Raw genomic sequence first — 20000 nt, forward strand, 5'->3', positions numbered from 1 at the left:
ACTCCCTCAGTACTGACCCTCCGACAGTGCGGCACTCCCTCAGTACTGACCCTCCGACAGTGCAGCACCCCCTCAGTACTGACCCTCCGACAGTGCAGCACTCCCTCAGTACTGACCCTCAGACAGTGCAGCACTCCCTCAGTACTGACCCTCCGACAGTGCAGCACCCCCTCAGTACTGACCCTCCGACAGTGCAGCACTCCCTCAGTACTGACCCTCCGACAGTGCAGCACTCCCTCAGTACTGACCCTCAGACAGTGCAGCACTCCCTCAGTACTGACCCTCCGACAGTGCAGCACCCCCTCAGTACTGACCCTCTGACAGTGCGGCACTCCCTCAGTACTGACCCTCTGACAGTGCAGCACTCCCTCAGTACTGACCCTCCGACAGTGCAGCACTCCCTCAGTACTGACCCTCCGACAGTGCAGCACCCCCTCAGTACTGACCCTCTGACAGTGCGGCACTCCCTCAGTACTGACCCTCTGACAGTGCAGCACTCCCTCAGTACTGACACTCCGACAGTGCAGCACTCCCTCAGTACTGACCCTCCGACAGTGCAGCACTCCCTCAGTACTGACCCTCTGACAGTGCAGCACTCCCTCAGTACTGACCCTCCGACAGTGCAGCACTCCTTCAGTACTGACCCTCCGACAGTGCAGCACTCCCTCAGTCATGATCTTATGAAATGTTTGAGGTGGCTCGAGAGGCTGAATGGCCTCCACCTGCTCCTAATTTGTATATTTGGATGGTGACCTATACACTACACTGAGCAATAGAATTGCACCTTTTTTTGTTCCTTAGCTCAGGCTAAATATATTCTGCCCTTGACCCCTGTGGGACATCGAGCGGAAACTTGTGCCCTCCCCCCATGGCTGGTTTGCTGGTGGGGAGCATGGGCGTTCCATCAGGGGGGAGGGTAGCGGCTGCGTATACCGCTATCTTCCCATCTCCATCCTGTGTAAGGAATGGTCGGAGATGGTGACATAGCGGTAATGTCATTGGACTCGTCAACTGGAGGGGCCATTTAATCCTCGGTGGAAATGGGTTCAAATCCCCCCACGGCCGCTGGTGGAATTTAAATTCAATTAATAAATGTGGAAAGTGAAGCTACACCCGCGATGATAACCATGGCGACGATCATCGATTGCTGACAAAAAAACCCCATCTGGTTCGCTAATGTCCTTGAGGAAAGGAAGTCTGCAGTCCTTACCCGTGACCCCTGACCCGCGGCGATGTGGTTGACTGTTAGCCTCCCTCGGTTTGAGGTCAGTCAGGCACTGGCAGCAAATCTGGTCCTTGCCAACGCATCCCGAGTGCCCGCCCTCGATGCCAACTCCCCGACGGAACCCACCCCTGTGATCCAAACCGCCCTGCCAAAGCTAGCTCTCCGCTGGGCGATCTCTCTCTCTCTCTCTCCAAACACTGCAACGCTCTCCTTAATCAATCCCGCCCATCCCTCCCTGTCTTCCTTCCCTATCTTTCCTGAACGCCCTATACCCGGGAATATTTAGCTCCCAGTCCTGCCCTTCCTTGAGCCAGGTCTCTGTTATCGCCACAACATCATATTTCCACACCATAGAACACTACAGCACAGAAAACAGGCCATTCGGCCCTTCTAGTCTGTGCCGAAATATTATTCCGCTAGTCCCATTGACCTGCACCCGGTCCGTGACCCTCCCAACCTCTCCCAACCAGGTATCTATCCAATTTATTCTTAAAACTTAAGAGTGAGCTCGCATTTACCACGTCAGATGGTAGCTCGTTCCACCCTCTCACCGCTCTCTGAGTGAAGAACTTCCCCCTAATGTTCCCCCTAAACCTTTCCCCTTTCACCCTAAAGCCATGTCCTCTCGTGCTTATATCTCCTAATCTAAGTGGAAGGAGCCTACTCCCATTTACTCTGTCTATACCCCTCACAATTTTGTAAACACGGACAACCTGCGCCTGTAACTCCCCGATCTTATTTAGCGCAGTCCGCGCACTCACAGACGTGCACTGTAACCCTGATCTGGAATTTATTATTTTCTCCCTTAGCCTGACCCCAACTATGAACTTACCATTCCTTATTCCAGTGCTATCCACCTCTCCCTGTATTCTGTGGGATTCCTCTCTGAGATTATACCCTTGCTCCAACACCCCCTGCCAAGTTAGTTGAAACCCTCCCCAACAGCACCAACAAACTGCCTCGCAGTGAACTCAGTCCCGGCTCTGTTTAGGTGCAGCCCGTCCGGCCTGTACGGGTCCCATCTCTCCCCGAGCTGGTCCCGGTGTCCCAAGAATCTAAAGCCCTCACTCCTGCACCATCCTTTTTTTTTAATCATTCACAGGGATGTGGTTTCGCTGGCTGGGCCCAGCATTTCTTGCCCATCCCTAATTGCCCCTTGAGAAGGTGGTGGTGAGCTGCCTTCTTGAGCCGCTGCAGTCCATGTGGTGTAGGTACACCCACCGTGCTGTTAGGGAGGGAGTTCCAGGATTTGGATCCAGCGACAGTGAAGGAACGGCCGATATATTTCCAAGTCGGGATGGTGAGTGACTTGGAGGGGAACTTCCAGGTGGTGGTGTCGCCATCTATCTGCTGCCCTTGTCCTTCTCGAGGATAGCGGTCGTGGGTTTGGAAGGTGCTGTCGAAGGAGCCTTGGTGAATTCCTGCAGTGCATCTTGTAGATGGTACACACACTGCTGCTACTGTGCGTCGGTGGTGGAGGGAGTGAATGTTTGTGGATGGGGTGCCAATCAAGCGGGGCTGCTTTGTCCTGGACGGTGTCGAGCTTCTTGAGTGTTGTGGGAGCTGCACTCATCCAGGCAAGTGGGGAGTATTCCATCACACTCCTGACTTGTGCCTTGTAGATGGTGGACAGGCTTTGGGGGAGTCAGGAGGTGAGTTACTCACTGCAGGATTCCCAGCCTCTGACCTGCTCTTGTAGCCACAGTATTTATATGGCTGGGTCCAGTTCAGTTTCTGGTCAATGGTAACCCCCAGGATGTTGATAGTGGGGGATTCAGTGTAATGCCATTGAACATCAAGGGGCGATGGTTAGATTCTCTCTTGTTGGTGATGGACGTTGCCTGGCACTTGTGTGGTGTGAATGTTACTTGCCACTTGTCAGCCCAAGCCTGGATATTGTCCAGGTCTTGCTGCATTTGGACATGTTCTGCTTCAGTCCTTCCAAGCACACATTCATCTCACTCATCCTTAAGCACTAAGACTACTCTCCCACCTTTATCTTCTGATTTCTGTACTCACTTGCGCGTGGGACTGGGAGTAATCTGGAGGTTATGACCTTTGAGTTCCTGCTTGCTAACTTCCTAATTTCCCTAAGTTCTGACTGTAGGACCCTAGTTCCCCTCTTTCTACCCATGTCGCTGGTGCCAATGTGACCCACGGCCTCTGCTGTTAACCGTGCCCCCGCTCGCGGTGGGGGGGAGACATCCTTGGCCCTGGCACCAGGAAGGCAACACGCCATCCTGGATTCATGACTGTGGCCATCTTCAAAGGCCTCTGCACATGGGCTCCCAGGTCCCTCTGTCCCCGCAGCCTCTTTAGAAATGTGCCCTTTAGTCTGAATTGTTGACCGGCATCCCCTCAGCCAAGGGGCGTCACATCACACTTCTAAGTATTCAATTGTATTTGCCACTTTTCTGCCCATTCTACCAGCCTATCTATGGGGAGGCAGTGAATGTAGTGGCATTATCACTGGGCTAGTAATCCAGAGACCCAGGGTAATGCTCTGGGGACCTGGGTTAAGAGATGGCCGTGAAACCAATGGCGATTGTTGTAAAAAAAAACCCATCTGGTTCACTGACGTCCTTTAGGGAAGGAAATCTGCCCTCCTGACCCGGTCTGGACTACATGTGACTCCAGACCCACAGCGACGTGGTTGACTCTTAACTGCCCCTCTGAAACGGCCGAGCGAGGCCACTCAGCTGTCCTCAAACCGCTAAGGAGTGAAACCGGACATCGACCCAGGCGTCGGAGACGGCGACGGCAAACTGCCCCGCACGGGGGCAGCGGCGGTTTGAGAAGGCAGCTCGTCCCTAACTTCGCGAGGGCAATTAGGGATGGGCAACAAATGCTGGCCCAGCCAGCAATGCCCACGTCCCACGAAATGAATTAAAAAGAAAAGAACCATGTTGCAGTCGATTGGTATCACCCTCAGTGCTTGCCGCTCTACTGAGTTTGGAATATCCAAATTTCCAATATCCAAATCATTTCTATTCATCAGTTGTATGTATCATTCCATTTCCTAAATCTAGAAGATTAGTAATTGTTTCATGCTTCTTACTTTCAAGGGTTACATCAAACTTAGACCGTATTATGATCACTATTTCTTAAATTCTCATGAACTGTGAGGCTGTTAACAAAACCTGGCTCATCACTCGTTACTAAATCTAATCTGGCCTATCCCGTTGTTGGGTTTAAGACATGTCATTTCAGGAAACTGCCCTGGACACGCTTACCTTTCTGACATATGCCAGTCGGTTTATATGTGAAAGTTAAAGTCCCCCAACTCTGCCTTTGCTGCATGCTTGTCTAATGTCTGCATTTATACAATCTGCCACTTCACAATGGCCACCCGGGAGCCCACAAAGACTCCCGCTCCTGTCTTAAATCGTTGTCCACTTGTTAACATTTCATTGTAAAATCTCACTGCCTTCCCCTCTTACCCATTGAAGTCATCTCATTCTTGAGCTACTCACCTACCTTTGCGCTTCTCCCTATCGTCCCCGCAGCCCTTCGACTTTTAGGCCTCTTGCCCAATCTTCCCTACATTGTTGCTCCCAAAATGGATCTCAATGGCTGGATCTTCCTCCCTCCCTCTCGAATATTCTTTCACCCATTTCACCCTCCCCTACTCCCAACCCCACTGCTCTCCACTTTTCCAATGTTTAATTCCTAATCCAATAATGAGCATCTTCCAGGAACGTCAAAACCTCAAAGTTGTATGGAGCCTTGAACGAACTCAATATATTTCCGATGTTCTGGGTGTTAGTCTCTCTCTCCCTGTTTCTATCTCTCTTTATGTCTCATTCTCTTTCGGTCTCCACGTCTCTCTCTCTTTTCATCTCTGTCTCTCTCTACATCTCTCTCAATCTCTGCCTCTCTCTCTCTGTCAGTCTCCCTTTCACTCTCTTCTCTTGTCTATTTTGCTGTCTCTCGACCTCTTTCTCCATCTGTCTCTCTCTCTGCCTGTCTCTCTCTCTCTCACTCACTTTCTCAGTCACCCTCTCATCCTCCATATCTCTGTCTCCGTCACTATCTCCCTGTCTCTCTCTCTCTCTCGCTCTCTCCATCTGTGTGTGCGTCTCTGTCTTTTTCTCTCTGTCTGTCTCTGTTATTCTCTCTCTTATCTGTTAATCTGCATGTCTCTCCCTCCCTGACTGTTTCTCAGTTCTCATTTCACCCTTTGTCTCTCTCTCTCTCTGTCAGAGAGAAAAAAAGTGGGAGAGAGGGAGAGTGAAGAACAGAGAGATAGAGTTAAATAGAGAGAGACAGAGAAAGAGAGAGAGAGGGAGAGAGATAGAGAGAAAGAGGCAAAGAGAGTGAGAGACAGAGAGAGAGTCTGAGAGACAGAGAGAGACAGAGAGATAGAGGGAGAGAGAGAGAGAGACAGAGAGAGAGAGGGACAGAGAGAGAGGAACAGAGAGATAGAGGGAGAGAGAGAGAGAGAGAGACAGAGATGGAGGCAGAGAGGGAGGCAGAGAGAGAGGGACAGAGAGGGAGGCAGAGAGAGAGGGACAGAGAGCGAGGCAGAGAGAGAGAGAGACAGAGATGGAGGCAGAGAGGGAGGCAGAGAGAGAGGGAGGCAGAGAGATAGAGACAGGGAGAGAGGGAAGTGAGTGATAAAACATTAAGATTAGCATTTCAATATAGCCCTTCCCCACCTCAGGGCATCGCAATGGCCTCCAGAGGCCATGAATGACATCGGTAATGAGTTGCCAGTTGTAATGTGGGTTTGGGATGATTTGGGGATGAGCAGCCCATGAACAATGTGCAATTCTATCCATTGTTCAACGAGAGGGCGCAGGAGGGACATGGGAAAATTAGCAAAGGAGGAAAGAGAATCTCCAATTGAATGGCTTTGTGAAGAAACTATCAACAGCGTCTGGCAGTCAGGTAGTGTCTTCACCATGGCAAAACATCCCAAACTGCTTCACAGGAACATCATCAAACAGAATCTGACAGTGAGCCACATGAGGAGATAGCAGGGACAGGTGACCACAGACTTGGTTAAAGATGGAGGGATTAAGGAGAGTCTTCAAGAAGGAGAGAGAGAAAGAGAGACAGAGAAATAGAGAGAGAGAAAGAGAGGAAGAGACAGAGAGAGAGAGACAGAGAGAGAGAATGAGAGAGAAAAAGAGAGAGAAAAAGAGAGAGAGCGAGAGAGAGAGAGAGACATAGAGAGACAGAGTGAGACAGAGGGAGAGAGAGAGACAGAGAGAGAGGGAGAGAGAGACATGGAGTGGTTGAGGGAGGGAATTCCAGAGCTCAGGGCCCCAGGCAGCTGAAGGCACGGCCGCCAATGGTGGAGCGATGGGAATCAGGGGACGCTCAAGAGGCCGGAGTTGGAGGAGCGCAGAGATCTCGGAGGGTCATGGGTTTGGAGGAGGTTACAGAGATAGGGAGGGTTGTAGGAGCTGGAGGAGGTTACAGAGATAGGGAGGGTTGTAAGGGCTGGAGGAGGTTACAGAGATAGAGAGGGATGTAGGGGCTGGAGGAGGTTACAGAGCTAGGGAGGGTTGTAGGGGCTGGAGGAGGTGACAGAAATATGGAGGGCTGTAGGGGCTGGAGGAGGTTACAGAGATAGGGAGGGTTGTGGGGGCTGGAGGAGGTTCCAGAGATAGGGAGGGGTGTAGGGGCTGGAGGAGGTTACAGAGTTAGGGAGGGTTGTAGGTGCTGGAGGAGGTTACAGTGATAGGGAGGGGTGTAGGGGCTGGAGGACGTTACAGAGTAAAAGAGGGTTGTAGGGGCTGGAGGAGGTTATAGAGATAGGGAGGCTTGTAGGGGCTGGAGGAGGTTACAGAGATAGGGAGGGTTGTAGGGGCTGGAGGAGGTTACAGAGATAGGGAGGGTTGTAGGGGCTGGAGGAGGTTACAGAGATAGGGAGGGCTGTAGGGGCTGGAGGAGGTTACAGAGATAGGGAGGGTTGTAGGGGCTGGAGGAGGTTACGGAGATAGGGAGGGTTGTAGGAGCTGGAGGAGGTTACAGAGATAGGGAGGGTTGTAGGGGCTGGAGGAGGTTACAGAGATAGGGAGGGCTGTAGGGGCTGGAGGAGGTTACAGAGATAGGGAGGGTTGTAGGAGCTGGAGGAGGTTACAGAGATAGGGAGGGTTGTAGGGGCTGGAGGAGGTTACAGAGATAGGGAGGGCTGTAGCGGCTGGAGGAGGTTACAGAGATAGGGAGGGTTGTAGGGGCTGGAGGAGGTTACAGAGATAGGTAGGGTTTTAAGGACTGGAGGAGGTTACAAAGATAGGGAGGGGTGTAGGTGCTGGAGGAGGTTACAGAGATAGGGAGGGGTGTAGGGGCTGGAGGACGTTACAGAGAAAAAGAGGGTTGTAGGGGCTGGAGGAGATTATAGAGATAGGGAGGGTTGTAGGGGCTGGAGGAGGTTACAGAGTTAGGGAGGGGTGTAGGTGCTGGAGGAGGTTACAGAGATAGGGAGGGTTGTAGGGGCAGGAGGAGGTTACAGAGATAGGGAGGGGTGTAGGTGCTGGAGGAGGTTACAGAGATAGGGAGGGTTGTAGGGGCTGGAGGTGATTACAGAGATAGGGAGGTTTGTAGGGGCTGGAGGAGTTTACAGATATAGGGAGGGTTGTAGGGGCTGGAGGAGGTTACAGATATAGGGAGGGTTTTAGGGACTGGAGGAGGTTACAGAGATAGGGAGGTTTGTAGGGGCTGGAGGAGTTTACAGATATAGGGAGGGTTGTAGGGGCTGGAGGAGGTTACAGATATAGGGAGGGTTTTAGGGACTGGAGGAGGTTACAGAGATAGGGAGGTTTGTAGGGGCTGGAGGAGTTTACAGATATAGGGAGGGTTGTAGGGGCTGGAGGAGGTTACAGATATAGGGAGCGTTGTAGAGGCTGGAGGAGGTTACAGATATAGGGAGTGTTGTAGGGGCTGGAGGAGGTTACAGAGATAGGGAGGGCTGTAGGGGCTGGAGGAGGTTACAGAGATAGGGAGGGTTGTAGGGGCTGGAGGAGGTTACAGAGATAGGGAGGGTTTTAGGGACTGGAGGAGGTTACAGAGATAGGGAGGGGTGTAGGGGCTGGAGGACGTTACAGAGAAAAAGAGGGTTGTAGGGGCTGGAGGAGGTTATAGAGATAGGGAGGGTTGTAGGGGCTGGAGGAGGTTACAGAGTTAGGGAGGGTTTTAGGGACTGGAGGAGGTTACAGAGATAGGGAGGGGTGTAGGTGCTGGAGGAGGTTACAGAGATAGGGAGGGTTGTAGGGGCTGGAGGAGGTTACAGAGATAGGGAGGGTTGTAGGGGCTGGAGGAGGTTACAGATATAGGGAGCATTGTAGGGGCTGGAGGAGGTTACAGATATAGGGAGGGTTGTAGGGGCTGGAGGAGGTTACAGAGTTGGGGAGGGTTGTAGGTGCTGGAGGAGGTTACAGTGATAGGGAGGGTTGTAGGGGCTGGAGGAGGTTACAGAGTTAGGAAGGGTTTTAGGGGCTGGATGAGGTTACAGAGATAGGGAGGGTTGTAGAGGCTGGAGGAGGTTACAGAGATAGGGAGGGGTGTAGGGGCTGGAGGAGGTTACGGAGAAAAGGAGGTTTGTAGGGGCTGGAGGAGGTTACAGAGATAGGGAGGGTTGTAGGAGCTGGAGGAGGTTACAATTACGACAGCGCGGCACTCCCTCAGTACTGACCCTCCGACAGTGCAGCACTCCCTCAGTACTGACCCTCCGACAGTGCGGCACTCCCTCAGTACTGACCCTCCAACAGTGCAGCACTCCCTCAGCACTGACCCTCCCACAGTGCAGCACTCCCTCAGTATATAAACCCCACCGAACCCCTCGATTAGATTCCAGTCTGTAACTCACTCCCGGGTATCTCTTATTCTATGTATAAAGTACCCCGAACGCCTCGATTAGATTCCAGTCTGTAACTCACTCCCAGTAACTGTTATTCTGTTTATAAACCACCCCGAACCCCTCGATTAGATTCCAGTCTGTAACTCAATCCCGGGTATCTGTTATTCTATATATAAACCAACCCGAACCCCTCGATTAGATTCCAGTCTGTAACTCACTCCCGGGTATCTGATATTCTACGTATAATGCCTCGGAGCTGATTGTTGGCTTTGTCAGCACATTAAAGTAGGAAGGCTCTATGTTTTTGCCCTGGCCACTATGAATTGGGGTCAACCGGGACAGAATGGAGGGGGTTAATCGATGACATAAGGTGCAACCTCTCTCGAAAGCTGGTGGTGACATCTCCCCCATGTCCCTCTGGGACGGACAAGAGGGTGATTGTGCGCGAACAATTCTTGGAATTCAGCCTGTGTGTGTGTGAGTGCGAGTTCGTGTGTGTGTCTGTTTGTGTGTGTGTGCCTCTTTTGACAAGTGGCACTTGGCCATCTGGGGACAAGGGGCCCAATTGTCCTCTGCTGGCTCTGTGCTGGTCCCCATCGCTGACCTGTTTTCGCGCCCCGTGCCAACTCTCTACCAGTTTGCGATTGCCCTCATGCCCCACCCTCCGTCGACCAACCCACCCCCCCTGAGCCACCCGTCGCTAGGCCCTCCCTCCCCCTGGCACCGGAGGCCTCCGGGTAACGCTGCTTAAAAAGCAGGAGGCTCTCTGCGAAGTCTCGGTTGAGAGTGCGCCGGATGAGGAGGGAGAGCGAGAGACTTAGCGGAGCACAGCACCACCCGTCGCAGCCCTGCCTCAGACTGTGAGAGAGTAGCTCAGTTCCCAAAAGTCCCCCCCTTATTTCTAACAGCGAACATGTTTCAGGAACAGAAGCCCAGCATCCTTCTCTGCTGCTCTCTGCTGTACGCACTCTCGGGTAAGCAAGGCTGTGCGGCTGGGAATACGTTGGCGAGAGGGTTAATCCCCCCTCTGATAGGGAACAGGCTGCCCGGTGTGTGTAAATGGGGAGAGGTGGGCGAGAGGGTTAATCCCTCTCCGATAGGGAACAGGCTGCCCGGTGTGTGTAAATGGGGAGAGGTGGGCGAGAGGGTTAATCCCCCCTCTGATAGGGAACAGGCTGCCCGGTGTGTGTAAATGGGGAGAGGTGGGCGAGAGGGTTAATCCCTCTCCGATAGGGAACAGGCTGCCCGGTGTGTGTAAATGGGGAGAGGTGGGTGAGAGGGTTAATCCCCCCTCTGATAGGGAACAGGCTGCCCGGTGTGTGTAAATGGGGAGAGGTGGGCGAGAGGGTTAATCCCCCCCTCCGATAGGGAACAGGCTGCCCGGTGTGTGTAAATGGGGAGAGGTGGGTGAGAGGGTTAATCCCCCTCCGATAGGGAACAGGCTGCCCGGTGTGTGTAAATGGGGAGAGGTGGGCGAGAGGGTTAATCCCCCTCCGATAGGGAAAAGGCTGCCCGGTGTGTGTAAATGGGGAGAGGTGGGTGAGAGGGTTAATCCCCCTCCGATTGGGAACAGGCTGCCCGGTGTGTGTAAATGGGGAGAGGTGGGTGAGAGGGTTAATCCCCCTCCGATAGGGAACAGGCTGCCCGGTGTGTGTAAATGGGGAGCGGTGGGTGAGAGGGTTAATCCCCCTCCGATAGGGAACAGGCTGCCCGGTGTGTGTAAATGGGGAGCGGTGGGTGAGAGGGTTAATCCCCCTCCGATAGGGAACAGGCTGCCCGGTGTGTGTAACTGGGGAGAGGTGGGTGAGAGGGTTAATCCCCCTCCGATAGGGAACAGGCTGCCAGGTGTGTGTAAATGGGGAGAGGTGGGTGAGAGGGTTAATCCCCCTCCGATAGGGAACAGGCTGCCCGGTGTGTGTAAATGGGGAAAGGTGGGTGAAAGGGTTAATCCCCCTCCGATAGGGAACAGACTGCCCGGTGTTGGGTTGGTGAGGATCCATTTGGTATTTGGGTGGGGTGAGCATTGGGTCCCATTGTTTCAGGAAGGGGTGAAGGCTACACAGTTCGGGGTGGGGTGAGCGTCCCAGAGGTTTGGGGAGGGAGGGAGGGAGGTGAGGGCTACACATTTCGGGGGGTGGGTAAGGGGTCCCAGAGTTTGGGAGTGGGGGGATGAGGGCTACACAGTTCGGGGTGGGGTGAGGGTCCCAGGGTTTGTGGGGGGAGGGAGGTGAGGGTCCCACAGTTTGGGGTGAGGAGAGGGTCCCAGAGTTTGGGGTGGGGAGAGGGTCCCACAGTCTGGGGTGGGGAGAGGGTCGCACAGTTTGGGGTGGGGAGAGGGTCCCACAGTTTGGGGTGGGGAGAGGTTCCCACAGTTTGGGAGTTGGGGTACAAAGGCTACACAGTTTGGGGCAGGGTAAGGGGTCCCAGTATTTGTGGGGGGAGGGAGGTGAGGGCTGCATAGTTCGGGGTGGGATGAGGGTGCCAGAGTTTGTGGGGGGAGGGGGGTGAGGGTCCCACAGTTCGGGGTGGGGTGAGAGTCCCAGAGTTTGGAGTTGGGGGGGGTGAGGGTCCCAGAGTTTGGAGTGGGGGAGAGGGTCCCAGAGTTTGGGGTGGGGGGATGAGGGTCCCAGAGTTTGGAGTGGGGGAGTGAGGGTCCCAGAGTTTGGAGTGAGGTGAGGGTTCCACAGTTTGGGGTGGGGTGAGGGTCCCAGAGTTTGGACTGGGGGAGAGGGTCCCAGAGTTTGGATTGGGGGTGAGGGTCCCAGAATTTGGACTGGGGGAGAGGGTCCCAGAGTTTGGATTGGGGGTGAGGGTCCCAGAGTTTGGATTGGGGGAGAGGGTCCCAGAGTTTGGATTGGGGGAGAGGGTCCCAGAGTTTGGATTGGGGGTGAGGGTCCCAGAGTTTGGATTGGGGGTGAGGGTCCCACAGTTGGGGGTGGGGTGAGGGTCCCAGAGTTTGGATTGGGGATGAGGGTCCCAGAGTTTGGATTGGGGGTGAGGGTCCCACAGTTGGGTGTGGGGTGAGGGTCTCAGAGTTTGGAGTGGGGGGGTAGGGGTCCCACAGTTCAGGGGGGGGTGAGGGTCCCACAGTTTGGTGGGGGGGGGTTGAGGGTCCCACAGTTTGTGGGGGGGGGTGAGGGTCCCACAGTTCAGGGGGGGGTGAGGGTCCCACAGTTCGGGGGAGGGTGAGGGTCCCACAGTTCGGGGGGGGTGAGGGTTACACAGTTCGGGGTGGGGTGAGGGTCCCGGAGTTTGGATTGGGGATGAGGGTCCCACAGTTCAGGGTGGGGTGAGGGTCCCGCAGTTTGAGCGGGGGGGGGTGAGAGTCACAGAGTTTGGGAGTGGGTGGGATGAGGGTCCCACAGTTCGGGGTGGGGTGAGGGTCCCGGAGTTTGGGGTGAGGTGAGGGTCCCGGAGTTTGGGGTGGGGTGAGGGTCCCACAGTTCGGGGTGGGGTGAGGGTCCCAGAGTTCGGGGTGGGGTGAGGGTCCCGGAGTTTGGGGTGGGGTGAGGGTCCCGGAGTTTGGGGTGGGGTGAGGGTCCCGGAATTTGGGGTGGGGTGAGGGTCCCGGAGTTTGGGGTGGGGTGAGAGACCCACATGCAGGGGCTGATGGATGACTGGGGAAACAGGCTCCATGTCAGGATGGTCATGAACTGTTTCTCCCAGCACACGGAGAACCAGAGGTTAAAAGGCCAACTGAGAAACCTTCCAATGGCTATTCCCACGGAATTCCACATCCCTCACAAATCCAAAACAGGAATGCGATCCAGTGGGATGGGATTGAGAAGCGTTGGAGGCTGGAATCTGATTCGATCAGCAGATAAATATCCCCACTGTTCCTGCTCACCAAACTGCTGAAACAGCACGGAGACTGGGTCAGGGGTCTCAGTTACCCTGTTCCACATCAACCCATCCTGTCCCTGTCCTGGGAATGTTTGATGGGGACAGTGTAGAGTGAGATCTACTCTGTATCTAAACCCGTGCTGTACCTGTCCTGGGAGTGTTTGATGGGGACAGTGTAGAGGGAGCTTTACTCTGTATTTAACCCCGTGTTGTACCTGTCCTGGGAGTGTTTGATGGGGACAGTGTAGAGGGAGCTTTACTCTGTATCTAACCCTGTGCTATACCTGTCCAGGGATCGTTTGATGGGGACAATGTAGATGGAGATTTACTCTGTATCTAACCCCGTGCTGTACCTCCCCTGGGAGTGTTTGATGGGGACAGTGTGGAGGGAGATTTACTCTGTATCTAACCCCGTGCTGTACCTGTCCTGGGAGTGTTTGATGGGGACAGTGTAGAGGGAGATTTACTCTGTATCTAACCCTGTGCTATACCTGTCCTGGGATCGTTTGGTGGGGACAATGTAGATGGAGATTTACTCTGTATCTAACCCCGTGCTGTACCTGCCATGGGAGTGTTTGATGGGGACAGTGTAGAGGGAGATTTACTCTGTAACTAACCCCTTGCTGTACCTGTCCTGGGAGTGTTTGATGGGGACGGTGTAGAGGGAGCTTTACTCTGTAACTAACCCCTTGCTGTACCTGTCCTGGGAGTGTTTGATGGGGACGGTGTAGAGGGAGATTTACTCTGTATCTAACCCCGTGCTGTACCTGTCCTGGGAGTGTTTGATGGGGACACTGTGGAGGGGGATTTACTCTGTATCTAACCCCGTGCTGTACCTGTCCTGGGAGTTTTTGATGGGGACAGTGTTGAGGGAGATTTACACTGTATCTAACCCCGTGCAGTACCTGTCCTGGGAGTGTTTGATGGGGACAGTGTAGAGGGAGCTTTACTCTGTATCCAACCCTGTGCTGTACCTGCCCAGGGAGTGTTTCACGGGGACAGTGTAGAGGGAGACTTACTCTGTATCTAACCCCGTGCTGTACCTGACCTAGGAGTGTTTGTTGGAGAGCGGGATTGGAGGGGAGGAGATTGGAGTGGAGGAGATCAGAGGGGAGCGGGATCGGAGGGGGGATCGGAGTGGTGGAGATGAAAGGGAGCGGGATTGGCAGGGAGTGTTTTGGTGGAGAGAGGATTGAAATGTGGGCGAGGTGTTGTTTAGGCTCCGAAGGGTAGCCTGGGTAGTGAGGTTCGATTGAGAGGGAGGGGGAGTGTAAATGGAGGGGTGCAGACAGTGATGTGCAGCCTGGGATGAGTATTGTTTGCTAGTGGAGAGGGGGCAGTGCTGATACAGGTCAGATACAGGCTGCCTGCTGTTCCTGAGTGGAAAAACATTCAGTCACCACAACATGGTCATTGTCCGCAATGATGTCTGTCTCCGCTCACTGTGACAGCACCAGCATATCAACAACACACAGCTCCAACTCTCCAAGACAAAGCTTCGTCCACAGAGTCACCAACAAATTACACCACACATCCCACACGGAGAATCTATCGCTCCCTCTCACAGAGTCAGGGACCCTGTTCATCGAGAGAGTCTCTCCATCAGGGACCCAGTTTAAAGAGGGAGTCTGTCCCTCAGGGACCCTGTTTAAAGAGGGAGTCTCTCCGTCCGGGACCCTGTTTAAAGAGGGAGTCTCTCCTTCAGGGACCCTGTTTAAAGAGGGAGTCTCTCTGTCAGGGACCCTGTTTAAAGAGGGAGTCTCTCCGTCTGGGACCCTGTTTAAAGAGGGAGTCTCTCCGTCAGGGACCCTGTTTAAAGAGCGAGTCTCTCCGTCCGGGACCCTGTTTAAAGAGGGAGTCTCTCCGTCCGGGACCCTGTTTAAAGAGGGAGTCTCTCTGTCGGGGACCCTGTTTAAAGAGGGAGTCTCTCCGTCTGGGACCCTGTTTAAAGAGGGAGTCTCTCCGTCAGGGACCCTGTTTAAAGAGGGAGTCTCTCTGTCGGGGACCCTGTTTAAAGAGGGAGTCTCTCTGTTAGGGACCCTGTTTAAAGAGGGAGTCTCTCCGTCAGGGACCCTGTTTAAAGAGGGAGTCTCTCCGTCCGGGACCCTGTTTAAAGAGGGAGTCTCTCCGTCAGGGACCCTGTTTAAAGAGGGAGTCTCTCCGTCAGGGACCCTGTTTAAAGAGGGAGTCTCTCCCTCAGGGACCCTGTTTAAAGAGGGAGTCTCTCCGTCAGGGACCCTGTTTAAAGAGGGAGTCTCTCCCTCAGGGACCCTGTTTAAAGAGGGAGTCTCTCCGTCCGGGACCCTGTTTAAAGAGGGAGTCTCTCCGTCAGGGACCCTGTTTAAAGAGGGAGTCTCTCCGTCCGGGACCCTGTTTAAAGAGGGAGTCTCTCTGTCGGGGACCCTGTTTAAAGAGGGAGTCTCTCCCTCGGGGACCCTGTTTAAAGAGGGAGTCTCTCCGTCTGGGACCCTGTTTAAAGAGGGAGTCTCTCCGTCGGGGACCCTGTTTAAAGAGGGAGTCTCTCCGTCTGGGACCCTGTTTAAAGAGGGAGTCTCTCCGTCGGGGACCCTGTTTAAAGAGGGAGTCTCTCCGTCAGGGACCCTGTTTAAAGAGGGAGTCTCTCCCTCAGGGACCCTGTTTAAAGAGGGAGTCTCTCTGTCAGGGACCCTGTAGAAAAGTGACACAGTCAGTAACACAGGGCGCTGGGGGGAGAGGGGTTACTGAGTGACAGTGTGAGGGAGCTGGGTTAACATCAGTAGAGATACAGTCAGTAACACAGGGCGCTGGGGGAGAGGGGTTACTGAGTGACAGTGTGAAGGAGCTGGAATCACTTCATTGTAAAGTTTGATGCACCGAAATCTCCTCTCTCCCTCTGGATAATTCTCGCCAATTTTACCCATTCTCCGGCCACTCTACTGCAATCCAATAACTGCCCCCTATTGTCCGTCCTCACCATCCGACAGTGACTCCCACTGCAGCAACGCCGTCATTTTTCAATATCCATTTGTGTTCTCTAATTTCTCCATGGATCCCTCGAGTTACCATAAACCCTCCCTATCTCTATAAACTCCTCCAGCCCCTACACCCCTCCCTATCTCTGTAACCTCCTCCAGTCCCTACACCCCTCGCTATCTTTGGAACCTCCTCCAGCCCCTACAACCCTCCCTATCTCTGTAACCTCCTCCAGCCCCTACAACCCTCCCTATCTCTGTAACCTCCTCCAGCCCCTACAACCCTCCCTATCTCTGTAACCTCCTCCAGTCCCCTACAACCCTCCCTATCTCTATAACCTCCTCCAGCCCCTACACCCCTCCCTATCTCTGTAACCTCCTTCAGCCCCCACAACCCTCCCTATCTCTGTAACCTCCTCCAGCCCCTACAACCCTCCCTATCTCTGTAAACTCCTCCAGTCCCTACAACCCTCTCTATCTCGGTAAACCCCTCCAGCCCCTACAACCCTCCCTATCTCTGTAACCTCCTCCAGACCCTACAACCCTCCCTATCTCTGTAACCTCCTCCCGTCCCTACATCCCTCCCTATCTCTGTAACCACCTCCAACCCCAACCCTCCCTATATCTGTAACCTCCTCCAGCCCCTGCAACCCTTCCACTCTCTGTAACCTCCTCCTGCCTCTACACCCCTCCCTATCTCTGTAACCTCCTCCTGCCTCTACACCCCTCCCTATCTCTGTAACCTTCTCCAGCCCCTATAATCCTCCCTATCTCTGTAACCTCCTCCAGCCCCCACAACCCTCCCAATCTCTGTAACCTCCTCCAGCCCCTACACCCCTCCCTATCTTTGTAACCGCCTGCAGCCCCTACAACCCTCCCTATCTCTGTAACCTCCTCCAGCCCCCACAACCCTCCCTATCTCTGTAACCTCCAGCCCCTACAACCCTCCCTATCTCTGTAACCTCCTCCAGCCCCTACAACCCTCCCTATCTCTGCAACCGCCTCCACACCCCACATCCCTATCTCTGTAAACTCCTCCAGTCCCTACACCCCTCCCTATCTCTGTAACCTCCTCCAGCCCCTACAACCCTCACTAACTCTGTAACCTCCTCCAGTCCCTACAACCCTCCCTATCTCTGTAACCTCCTCCAGCCCCTACAACCCTCCCTATTTCTCTAACCTCCTCCAGCCCCTACAACCCTCCCTCTCTCGGCAACCTCCTCCAGACCCCACATCCCTCCCTATCTCTGTAAACCCCTCCAGCCGCTACACCCCTCCCTATCCCTGTACCCTCCTCCAGCCCCTACACCCCTCCCTATCTCTGTACCCTCCTCCAGTCCCTACACCCCTCCCTATCTCTGTAACCTCCTCCAGTCCCTACAACCCTCATTATCTCTGAAACATCCCCCAGATTCTACAACACTCCCTATCTCTGTAACCTCCTCCAGCCCCTATAACCCTATCTCTGTAACCTCCTCCAGCCCCTACAACCCTCCCTATCTCTGTAACCTCCTCAAGCCCTGACAACCCTCCCTATCTCTGTAACCTCCTCCAGCTCCTGCGACCCTGCCTATCTCTGTAACCTCCTCCAGTCCATACAATTTCCCTATATCTGAAACCCCCTCCAGCTCCTACAGCCCTCCCTATCTCTGTAACCTCCTCCAGTCCCTACAACCCTCATTATCTCTGAAACCTCCCCCAGATTCTACAACACTCCCTATCTCTGTAACCTCCTCCAGCCCCTACAACCCTATCTCTGTAACCTCCTCCAGCCCCTACAACCCTCCCTATCTCTGTAACCTCCTCAAGCCCTGACAACCCTCCCTATCTCTGTAACCTCCTCCAGCCCCTACGACCCTGCCTATCTCTGTAACCTCCTCCAACCCCGACAGCCGTCCCTATCTCTGTAACCTCCTCCACCCCTACCTATCTCTGTAACCTCCTCCAGCCCCTACGACCCTCCCTATCTCTGTAACCTCCTCCAGCCCCTACGACCCTCCCTAACTCTGTAACCTCCTCCAGCCCCTACAACCCTCCCTATCTCTGTCACCTCCTCCAGCCCCTACAACCCTCCCTATCTCTGTAACCTCCTCCAGCCCCTACGACCCTCCCTAACTCTGTAACCTCCTCCAGCCCCTACAACCCTCCCTATCTCTGTCACCTCCTCCAGCCCCTACAACCCTCCGAGATCTCTGCGCTCCTCCGATTTGTCCCCGATTCCCATCGCTTCACCATTGGTGTCCGTGCCTTCAGCTGCCTGGGGCCCTGAGCTCTGGAATTGCCTCCCTGCACCTCACCGCCTCTCTCCTCCTTGAAGACAGTCCTTAAGACCTTCCTCTTTGCCCCAGCTTTTGGTCACCAGGCCCTCATCTCTCTTTCAGAGGCTCTGAGTCATGTCGTTGTGGTTGAACTCATGTGTTGGTAGGCATAATGTTGTTCAGTGGGTGCACAGCCATTGGTGTGGTTATCTCTCTCTCTCTCTCTGTCTCTCCCTCTCCTCTCACTGTCTGTTTGTCTCTCCATCAGTTCTACGACCCTCGGAGGGTATCTCAGTCTCCACACACCACAACCTCCACAAGCGGGTGGGCTCAGACGTCACACTGTACTGCGGCTTCTGGTCCAACGAGTATGTCTCGGACCTCACCACCCTGTCTTGGCGCTTCCGGCCTGACAACTCAAGGGACATCATCTCCGTAAGTCAAGGGTCCGGCCGCAATCCCGCCGGGAGGGGGCCTGGGCGGGGCCTGCCGGGAAGGGTGGGCAGTGGGGGGCTTTGGCGAGGGTGGGGTGGAAACAGCGCAACGTGAACGGCAGAGAGATGTTCAAACAGGTGGGAGATTGACCCTGTATCTAACCCCGTGCTGTACCTGTCCTGGGAGTGTTAGATGGGGACAGTGTAGAGGGAGATTTACTCTGTATCTAACCCCGTGCTGTACCTGTCCTGGGAGTGTTTGATGGGGACAGTGTAAAGGGAGATTTACTCTGTATCTAACCCCGTGCTGTACCTGTCCTGGGAGTGTTTGATGGGATCAGTGTAGAGGGAGATTTACTCTGTATCTAACCCTGTGCTGTACCTGCCCTGGGAGTGTTTGATGGGGACGGTGCAGAGGGAGATTTACTCTGTATCTAACCCCGTGCTGTACCTGTCCTGGGAGTGTTTGATGGGGACGGTGTAGAGGGTGATTTACTCTGTATCTAACCCCGTGCTGTACCTGCCCTGGGAGTGTTTGATGGGGACAGTGTAGAGGGAGATTTACTCTGTATCTAACCCCGTGCTGTACCTGTCCTGGGAGTGTTTGATGGGGACGGTGTAGAGGGAGATTTACTCTGTATCTAACCCCGTGCTGTACCTGTCCTGGGAGTGTTTGATGGGGACGGTGTAGAGGGAGCTTTACTCTGTATCTAACCCCGTGCTGTACCTGCCCTGGGAGTGTTTGATGGGGACAGTGTAGAGGGAGATTTAGTGGGGTTGGGTCATTCTAACTGTCTTCTCTATTGTGACAGATCTTTCATTATGGCAATAGCATCCCTTATATTGAGAAATGGGGTCAGTTCAGAGGGCGAGTGGAATGGGTCGGAGATATCTCTAAACAAGATGGTTCTATTGTGATCCGTAACCTCGACTACATCGATAACGGAACCTTCACCTGCGATGTAAAGAACCCCCCAGATGTGGTCGGAACTTCCTCCGATGTCCACCTGACTGTTTATGACAGAAGTAAGGAATTTAAATTCAGTGTGTGTGTGTCTGTATGTGTTTGTGCCTGTTTGTATGTGTGTGTGGATGTGTGTCTATGTATGCATGAGTGTGTGACTTTGTGTGTGTGCGTGTCATTGAGTGTGTGTGTGTGTATCTGTGGGTGTGTCCATGTGTGTTTGTGTATGAATGTGCATGTGGGTCAGTACTGAGGGAGTGCTGCGCTGTCGGAGGGTCAGTACTGAGGGAGTGCTGCACTGTCGGAGGGTCAGTACTGAGGGAGTGCTGCGCTGTCGGAGGGTCAGTACTGAGGGAGTGCTGCACTGTCGGAGGGTCAGTACTGAGGTAGTGCTGCACTGTCCGAGTGTCAGTACTGAGGGAGTGCCGCACTGTCGGAGGGTCAGTACTGAGGGAGTGCTGCGCTGTCGGAGGGTCAGTACTGAGGGAGTGCCGCACTGTCAGAGGGTCAGTACTGAG

At 54.1% G+C, this 20000-nt stretch overlaps 1 protein-coding gene across 1 annotated transcript in view; it reads left to right on the forward strand.

The window, feature by feature from the left end:
* Window positions 1-9928: 9928 nt before the first annotated feature.
* The window catches only part of LOC144676087 (myelin protein P0), a 15595-nt gene continuing 5523 nt past the window's right edge, over window positions 9929-20000 (forward strand). The window contains exons 1-3 of the mRNA XM_078536602.1: window positions 9929-10006; window positions 18353-18519; window positions 19331-19544. Of these exons, the coding sequence (XP_078392728.1) occupies window positions 9946-10006; window positions 18353-18519; window positions 19331-19544 (442 nt within the window). The 5' untranslated portion in view covers window positions 9929-9945. The remainder of the gene's footprint in view (window positions 10007-18352; window positions 18520-19330; window positions 19545-20000) is intronic.

This window comes from Cetorhinus maximus, unplaced genomic scaffold (genome assembly GCF_964194155.1).
Source record: "Cetorhinus maximus unplaced genomic scaffold, sCetMax3.hap1.1 HAP1_SCAFFOLD_1348, whole genome shotgun sequence".
NCBI lineage: Eukaryota > Metazoa > Chordata > Chondrichthyes > Lamniformes > Cetorhinidae > Cetorhinus > Cetorhinus maximus.